Here is a 10095-nt window from a genome sequence, read left to right as displayed (position 1 = left end):
ATCTGAATGTCAATTTGACTTAGTGCAAAGCAAAGCTGAAGGGGAAAGGAGATGTGAGTTTGGGACAACTGAGAAAAGTAAGGTTTGGAATGTCTGAGAGAGCAAGAATAGAAAATGTAATGATGTTGAGTCATGGAATGTGGAGTTGTATGATAGAACAGGAGGAGATGGTGGGTTGTAGTCAATACAGTTACTCTGGGGAATGAAATGATGCAAGTGTTTAGGAAGTATTTTGTGAAGCTGGTTGTGAGGAAATATGGAGTACCAAAAGTGAATGGAAATGGACAAAAACAAATCAGAAATGTTTTCTGGGAGGGGATTGATAGTGGGGAGTGTATGGTTAAAAAATAATAAAATAAAAATTAAATGTAAATACCTGTATAGGCAGGATAATTGAAAAATAGAGAATTATTAGACTGTACTCTCATCTACTGTAGAGTAGAGATGACTTTTTTTTCTTTTTTTGTGAGTTAAGGAATTAACATTTCTCTGAATTATGCTTCTCAGTAGCCTACTACAAAGTTGAAATTTATTAAAGTTCTCCACAATTTCATTCAGAAATTATGCAATGATTGTGTGGCTTTGGGAAAGAAACAGTAAAGGTTCTGCCATCAATTGTCTTCTCAAGTCGGGGTGCATACTGTATTGCCTGTTGGCACATTTAATTCCGCTTCTCCCAATGTCAAGATGGCTCTGTATAACAGGGGCACCTCCTGAATTGTCAATAGGGTCAGTAGGTTGTAAATGATGTGTTGATTGTGAAATCTCATTTCATAGCTTGAGACCAAACTGGGTGGAACCCAATCAGCCCTTAGTTGCTGTTATAAGGGTTGAGTGTGAGTTCTTACCACCTAGACTTGGCTGACTGGATAATGTGGGTAGTCTGAACTAGGTTATAAAATTTATTTCAGGATTAAACCATTAATTTTGTTATTTTTATAAAATGCTGTTATGCATTCTCTTTCAGGAGATATTCTTGTAATGGACGAAGAAGGTTACTTGTACTTCAAGGATCGTACAGGAGATACATTCCGCTGGAAAGGTGAAAATGTGGCAACTAGTGAGGTGGAAGCTGTTGTCTCCAAAGTGGCAGGTCATGCAGATGTTGTGGTCTATGGAGTTGAGGTGAACACAGTCTGCTTTTGTTGTACTGTACAGTGTTGTATTCCATGTGTATATATTTGATAATTAACAATTATATTATATTTTATTTTCCAGAGTTTAGGTACAATAATTGTTAATCTTAGTACAGGTAATGAAATGATACTCATATTGCATTCTGCTGTATTTACTAAGTAGGGAAAGAACAATACAGAATTTGACTTTTCTAGAAAATCATAAAAACTATTTGATAGAAATTTAAGAACAGTGAAAGAGTATAGTACAGACTAGTATTTGATGAATAAAAGGTTTGTTAGAATAAGATCCCAGAATTTTGGTACAGTAAGATGTGAACATTAGTACAGTAGGGTTGGAGGTTAGGAGATATGTTACGTACTATAAATTATGTGCAGGAGTAGAAGGAAGTTACCACAAGGAGAGATGATATAAGCCATGATGCTCCAGAAAAAAAATACGAAAGTGAAAAATATGGTTAGGGTGGTTCATGAGTTAGTGGAGTTGAGACAGCAGTTTAATGTGTAATCAGAAAGATTATTGCATAATGCTGACATATCACAAAAAACAATGTGGGTAGTCACAATAAGGACACTGACATGAAGATTAATTCTTTCCGATTAATCATACCTTATGGGTACTGACATAACTGTTGATAATTTCCAGTTGCTGATAATGGGTCATAGTCCACCAAGCTGTTAATGGGTACCTGACTTTAAAGATGGGGAAGTGAAGGTGATAAGTGCAGTGCCAGCCTTACTTCCTCCTTGTGTACTGAAGGGGTAGTGTACAGTGTGATGTATCCACACAGTCTTTAATAGGCTGTCAGGTTTATGAGATCTTCTTTTGTACTGCAGAGGTGCTGAAACAGGGTACAGGGGGTCCCAAAGTTACGAAAGTCAGAAATGTACGTAAGAACACATACCATATGTGCTCTATATCACAGCTCAAGTCCTTTTATACATGTTGAATCACTTAATTTAACAGAAAAGAAGAAATTTAATGACAAAATAGTTAAAGGAAAGTTAAAATTAGAGTTTACCACTTACCTTGAAACCTTGGGTCTGGCTGATTTTCCACCCGTATTACTAACAATCTTTCCACTTCAGTTAACAATCCACTTCATTGTTTTGTTATCACAGTTGAGTGCATTGGTGTAGATCCTTTTACATATTTAAGAATTTTCTCTTTGTTTTTCAAAATTGTTCTGATCGTTGACTGACTGAAGCCAAACCCTTTACCAATGACTGAGGGTGTTTCGCCTTTTTCAGAATGTTTAATTACATCAACTTTCACTTCCATGGTAATTGTATTCCTTTTCTTGGATGCACTACTATCACTTATATCAGGTTTGCATTTGGTAGCCACGATGAGGGCAGAAAAATAGTTAATAAGCAAAAAAACAACAGTGTGCCCTTGATCACACACATTACTGAGGTGAAGATAAGGTGTACTGACGCTCCCTCAAGGCACGTGGCTGGGCGACGCATTTCTCCCCACCCGCCACTCTGTATGTTAATGCTATGAACCAGTTGTACCTATGTTGGATTCTTAAAATAATTGACCTTATGGGACCTCATACATATCGGCGGGTGTTCGTAAGTCGGACATTTGTAACTCGGGGACCCCCTATAATTATTTCTAGTTCCTCATAATTTAGGAGCACTGACACAGTAGTTGACTACTTCAGGTTCCTGGAGCTGAGGGCCGTGCAGGCATGGCAGCCATTTTAGATCCTGAGGAGAACCTAAACTTGGAGCAACTTTATTCAGGGGTTGTGAAGGCTCTTGCTGCATATGCTCGTCCATTGTTTGTCAGAACTGCCAAGAAATTGGATATGACTGGTAAGGTTTTAGACTTTCATCATCACACTTTAAAGATTGTATTTTTGTGTAGTGCATGTTACTAAGAATCACTTAGTAACACATATTCTTAATTGCTGTCATTTCTTCTTTCTAGCTGCCTTGTGTACATGAGTATTTATATTTGTTCTTAATTTTTTCTTCTTTTTACAAGTCACTGTAAGAATATGTGAAGTAGAGCTACATATTTGATTCTGGGATTACAGGATGATATCTGTCTCTTTATATGTAAAGGAATACATTTTGTTATCTGAGTTCTGTGTTAGGAAAAAAATGTTTGTCATTTTTTGAAAACTGAATTGATAAAAGTTTGATTTTATATCTCCCCAAACAACAACAAAGAGTTATTGATTGAAGAAGTGGGAGGTTTGATTGACGTTCAATGGAATGGCCTCCTCAGACAATGCTTTTGAAAATAGTTTGAAAAGCTAATAGAATTTTTAAACGTGTTTTGCTGACATGTTACAACTCTTCAGGTATGCGAGCTGGATTAGGTGTAACAGGTAATCAAATAAAACAATAATAAAAAAATAAATGAAGGCTGGTGCCAGAACTTCCCACTAGACATAGTCAAATTACTTTGCTGTTAAATGGAATAATAAATTTTTTCAAACATTATATAAATTCTGCATTACTTTTCAGGAACTTACAAGCTTAAGAAGGTGACCATCCAAAAGGAAGGCTTTAACCCAAATATCATCCAGGATAAGTTGTACTTCTTGGATGTTAAGGCGAAGGCATATGTACCTCTTACTATTGATCTTTACAACAAGATTATCAATGGGGAAATCAGAATTTAAGTTACAGGAAAAAGAATCGCTGCCACTGTGTAAAAGTAAAATTTTCCTTGGACACGTCATTTTTGTAAATGAACATCTTGTTTGTAATTTACAGGAAAATTTAGCACAGGGAAAACAAAGATGCTTTGAAACCTTTGTACTTGTAATGACTGATATATTATGATCATTTGATCTTCTAGCTCTCCAATTTTTTAAATACTGTATTGATTAGAGTGTATGAGTCCGACATATATGCATTATGGTATACTGTACAGTACATAAAAAAACAAGTTCTAATGGAATCTTTAGGATGAACATAATGAAATAAGGGTAACCATGTTGCATTTAGATGTAGCTACTCCAGATGCTGTAACTTAATACCTGCTTCAGGTGACTCACATATTACCAGCCAAACTCTTCTGTTTGAAAACCCAGGGCCTTTGATCTTGATGAATTTTCATCGCTGCTGAGCCCGTAGAAAATGGGACTTGGAGGTGCCAACTGCCACAAAGGCTGAGTGCTAGAGATTCTTGCTAGCACACTAGTCATATACTCATGACCCATATTTTTGTCTGTTACAAACTATCAATTCATTAAGTCAGCTCTCAGTTCCAGTCATTTGTGCAAAGTGAACAATTGCTTCACTGCTTGCCTACACCTAATGTTGAGTGCTAAGGGCAACCCTTCATTCATTTAAGCATTTTTTTTTTACAGGATTTAGCTGCAAAATACTGTCTACAAGTTTAATATTAGTGATGCATGTATTGTTGTATGTTTCAAGAATGTTTCCAACTGCTTAATGACTCGGCGTGAGGCTAGCTAGCTGATGTGTTGGTATGTGGAACCATACAACCCAACACTATGCTAAATGCTGGTGTTTGGCCTTAGGCTTATAAAGGGATACTTTTCTCTATATGACAAAGACTTTTTGAACTGGTAGAGTTTGTTTACATGCTTGGCAAACTGGAAATGATGTTCACCATTCTCTTTGCTTGATGATAGCAGTTCATTCTCACCTTGGGATACAGATCTATGAATATTTTAGTCTGTCCTTTGAGCCATTGGTCAAGATTTGGGGTAATTTGATCATATGTTTGTCTAGGCCATCAAACTAACTCTCTGAGCTGTTTTCATTGATATTCTAACCTCAGGTTAATCACATCTTCATTGGCTTTCTAGTGGAAACAGGTCCTGGCAGTCAGTCCTGCTATGTCATTATGGTACTTGGTGCTGGGATAAACTAATTATTCTCTAGGATTGATTAATATCATATTTCTTACTATTGTTTTTAATAGAATTGTTTCACATGTAAGATGCATAGTTCCACTAGCCTATGAAGTCTATATTTGTCCCTTTCCTTCTCTGTATGTAATTCTCTTCAGAATATGGGTCACCCAAGCCATATAGATCCTAGATATCCATTTTATAACCACGTCTGGATTTAATGGCTCATTTACCCTTCCTCTTCCCATGGGATAACATTTGACATAACCTGGAACTGAGGATGACCTGATGAAATGGCCAAACCAAATGAGGGTAAGACTCTTTACCCTGCAGGTTTGAGTGGCAGCTGTTGCTTCCAAGATTTCCCCCCCCCCCCTTTTTTTAAGCTATGGTTTTGAGCTAATTATTCAGTTAATTCTTACCACCAAGGGACCTGGTATTTCAACACAGACTTTGTCTGTTACCGACAGTAAGTGAATTGCTCAATCCAGGTTTGGTTACAAAATGGGACTCTAGCATCCCTCCTTTATTTCTCGGTAGTTGATATAGGCTTTATTCCCCATCAGGTTCAAAGTAAGGTTGCTACACAGCTTTTAATAAACATATACTCCCTATATAGTGTTCAGAATCCCAGGAGGGATGATATATATATATATATATATATATATATATATATATATATATATATATATATATATATATATATATATATATATATATATATATATATATATATATATATATATATATATATATATATATCATGTAAATTCACAATGAAAACGTGGATAAGATAAATCTTGATAAAATCACACGGGAAAATGGAAACAACGGAGTACCTTAGCTTTCGTCTTTATTCAAGACATCTTCAGAGGCAACTGGATTACATGGACAGAGAGAGGCTTAAATATACAGGGTGACCTAAAAACATGAGGTCAGGTCATAATGATGACATCCACTAATCCCCACACCAACACAACCGTAGAGGAGCTTAAGAGAAGGGTGGTGACGTGACTAGACAGGTCAGGTCAGAAAAAAGGGACCCACAAAATAACTATCATACATCAAGATCAAAGGTTTTCAAAGCATTTTTAACCTTGGGCCACTGACAAATAAATTTATGTAACATTATCAGTTTTGAACTGACCATCACTAAGGTTTATTGATTTAATTCCTTAATCAAACTAGCTTCAACCAGAAGTCTTTCTGTGACACAAGATGATTTGAATACTTCTAAGCTTTTTTCCCAAGCAATGGGGTGATTATTATTCCTAACATGAACGAACAAGGCACTGCTTTCAGATGCAGTTCTGATATTATACTTATGTTGTTTGATTCTGAGCTGCAGTGTTTTTCCTGTCTGACCTACATAATTACAATTACATTTGCTACATGGAATACAATAAACACTTCCATTTACATTCAAACTTGGGCTATTCCTTATTAACATATTGGTAATGGTTGAGTCATACTTGAAAACAACATTAATATTTAGAAGCTTGAGGGACCGAACTAACGGGACAAATTCATCACGATAGGGCAGAGTCAAAATATTCTTAAGTGTAGGAACTTGTCTGGTTAGAGAGGAATGAAAGGATTTTTTAGCCCTTTTAAAGCAACGATCAACAAACACAGAAGGGTACCCAAGTTTCTGTGCAATAGAACGAATGTGTTTAAATTCATCGTCAATAAATTCAGAGTCACAAATACGCAGACATCTTAGGAACATAGCAGAAAAAACTGACATTTTGGTAGACTCAAGGTGATTGGATAAAAAGTGAATGAAACTGTCTACCTGTGTGGGCTTTCTATATACCTTAAATTTATAGTTTTGGCCATTTCTCATGATAAGCATATCAAGAAATGGAAGGGATTCATTTATTTCTCTTTCAATTTTGAATGTGATACTAGGGACAATATTATTAAGCTTGTCTAAAAATTCCAATGGGTCACTGTTTTTAGGCCAAAGACAAAGAACATCATCTACATATCTATACCAAGGAGGAATAAAGTCCACTATATTGGGTAGTAATCTAGACTCAAAAAACTCCATATAAATACAGGCTAGAGGAGCAGAAAGACAATTACCCATGCTCATGCCAAATACTTGCTTGTAGCGCAATAGATATATATATATATATATATATATATATATATATATATATATATATATATATATATATATATATATATATATATATATATATATATATATATATATATATATATATATATATATATAATATCAATCATATTAATAATGATTGAACAAAATTTTTTTGGGTGAATAGTCTAAGATTTAATTAATATGACCACACCTTAGCACCAATTAATTAGTGAAATCGCTATCCTGGTTTGAATTGTTTTTGGCTGTGTACTTGTCTTTTATAATTTTTATTTGGAAATATTTAAACCTTTTTAAACAATTCTCTGAGGTTGAGATGTTTGTTACAAATCAAAATTTTACCCCTAAAAATGTGTTTTTTGTCTTGTTTACATTAGTAAGATAAGTTAACTTAGGCTAAGAAGTAATACTTTCCAAAAGATTAAATATGGTTGTGCAGTATTGTTAAGGGCTTTCCCCATACTTGTAGCTAAAGCTAAGCAAAATTAGAGGAAATCAGGATAAAGTTAGACTAATAGTAGAGCATAAAAGTAATTACAGAATAATGAAAAGTATGTGGAAAAAAGTGAAGCTGTTTATACACACAGCTTCACTCTCTTCCACTTACTTTTCATTAATACTGTAATTACTTTTACTCTCTACTCTTAGGCAAGTGAATAATTGAAAAAGTACAATGACCATGATGTACAGATTATACTCTGGGTCATATGTCTGAACTGAAAACTGCTGGTTTGAAATGCAGTGGGTACCATTAACTATGTTTATTGTATAACTCTGTAGGTGTCAAAAGTAACACACAAAATATATTGTTTAGGAACATCACAAGGAAACAAATAAAGGGAATACTAGCTGCTTTCACTGTTGGGTGCTACTGTATAGTTTTTGAGTTGTTGTTTTCTTGAGATGTAAAGATGAAATCTCACATTCACAGTACAGTACTGGTGTTGACCATTATACATATAATTGTTGTACGATCAATCAGTTTTACGATCTAACGAAATTAACTCCAAATACTCCTATGCAATGACTGAAATCAGATTTACGATGCTTGTTGCCCGATGGCTACCCGAATTGTTTTCCTGCATTGTCACTGCTATGAAAAAGTGATGAGCAATATCTCTCAATATACTGTAACGAGATATGGCACAACCTCCGAATGGTAACACATGCCACCCACACAGGATATGTAGGAGGCTCTGTCAGCTTTCAGTAACTGCCTAGCCGAACTGTGTCACATCGCCCAGAGAATGTTTTGCGTGTGGAAGAAGCTATTTTTTGTACATAAAAGGTGAAGAATAAATAAAAATAATAATAAAAAAAAAGTGCTGCATTGCCATTTGGCAATCGTTTCACTCCATATGGAACACGATTTAGCGAGCCAAGATCTCCCACTCCATTCCACCTTCCCCTGCTCTGTGTTAACTGCTGCACACATAAGAAATTTTTATTCTCTAAGTTTTTGACCTTATGATAATTATTTAATAATTTTTTTACATTCTATATGAAAGATTGTTAGCACGTAACAAAGTTTAAAACAAAAGGATTAACAAATGTCTACCCGAAATTACGAGTTGAAAAATAACTGCCGAGTGCAAACTCTGGTTCTTCATGGTCTCAGGAACGGAACCTGTTTTCCCCGTAAGTTATTAATATCGATATATGATCAATCACCTTACAATGGCTTTTCAAAGTCCCTAACTCCATCATATAATGGTCAACACCTGTATTATGTTAACCCCTTCTCTACACAAGCTGAAAACAAGGTACAGGGGACCCCCCAAATTCGCGGGAGTTAGGTTCTCAAAATGGCTGCGAATCGCCAAATCCGCAAATAACATTTGCTGACTGATGAGGGGGGGGGGGGAGTACATTTTTACTTGTGTACAAAGAAATGCATATTCCCTTAATGTGTTTGCCCCGAGGACAATTATTTCTTTTACCTGTATTGTATATACAGGTATGTGTAGACACACACACACAAAACACATACAAATAAATAATAATGGGAAAATACTCTCACAAATAATAATGCACAAATTTATTAAAAATGTGAGTCTACCCTCAAGTCTGTGCTCTATTAATAAAACACGGACTTGAGGGTAGACTCACATTATTAAGAAATTTGTTTCTGATTATTTGTGAGAGTATTTTCCCTTTATTATTTATTTGTATGTGTTTTGTGTTGTGTGTGTCTACACACACACACATATTTACAATGCAGGTAATGGAAATTACTGTCTCTAGAACGAATGGCTCCTTGTCCCAACCGCAAAAATGCCGGAAACTTTAAAACTACCCACAGACATTCTTGGGTACATCCAGGGTGTCATCCGCGAATAATAGAGGACCACAAAATAAAAATCCATTGTTGGGTTTGATGTGGGTACCATGATTTAGTATGTGGTAAAAAGGGGATTAAGAATGTGTTTTATTTTGGTATCTAGTAACATATGTTCACTTTTTTATACACTATGCTTGGATATATTTCTTTTAAAGTTTATTTTCATATTTCTTTACAATCAAAGGTAATGTTTTATTTTCATTTAATGGTAAAACAGTACAGTATTGTATAAATAAGCATAAAGAAAATTAGTTAAAAGGTGTAAACAGTGACATGCACTGCATACTGTACAGTATTGTTTTATTAAATATATAAAAAGTATGATATGACTATTAACTTTGTGTGAAAGATAGCTCAAGATATTCAGCATAATCATCTATGGTGGAGTTGTATTGGGGTTCAGAGCTTATATATATATATATATATATATATATATATATATATATATATATATATATATATATATATATATATATATATATATATATATATATATATATATATATATATATATATATATATATAATTTTTTTTTTTTGTCTGGGCCAAAATTCAATGTCATACCAACCTTAAACCCATAAACTTGAAAAAAAAATTAAGTGTTGGAGAGAAACATACAGTGATATCCCCGTTAGCTGGAACAATTGG

General features: G+C 34.6%; 1 protein-coding gene across 1 annotated transcript in view; it reads left to right on the top strand.

Annotated features, from left to right (window-relative positions):
- Window positions 1-5647, top strand: part of LOC121876653 (long-chain fatty acid transport protein 4-like) — an 86831-nt gene extending 81184 nt beyond the window's left edge. The window contains 3 exon segments of the mRNA XM_042381964.1: window positions 968-1125; window positions 2807-2960; window positions 3621-5647. Of these exon segments, the coding sequence (XP_042237898.1) occupies window positions 968-1125; window positions 2807-2960; window positions 3621-3778 (470 nt within the window). The 3' untranslated portion in view covers window positions 3779-5647.
- The last annotated feature ends 4448 nt before the right edge of the window (window positions 5648-10095 follow it).

Source organism: Homarus americanus, unplaced genomic scaffold (genome assembly GCF_018991925.1).
Source record: "Homarus americanus isolate GMGI-L3 unplaced genomic scaffold, GMGI_Hamer_2.0 scaffold28, whole genome shotgun sequence".
Taxonomy (NCBI): Eukaryota; Metazoa; Arthropoda; class Malacostraca; order Decapoda; family Nephropidae; genus Homarus; species Homarus americanus.
This window is presented reverse-complemented; position numbering and strand designations above follow the sequence as displayed.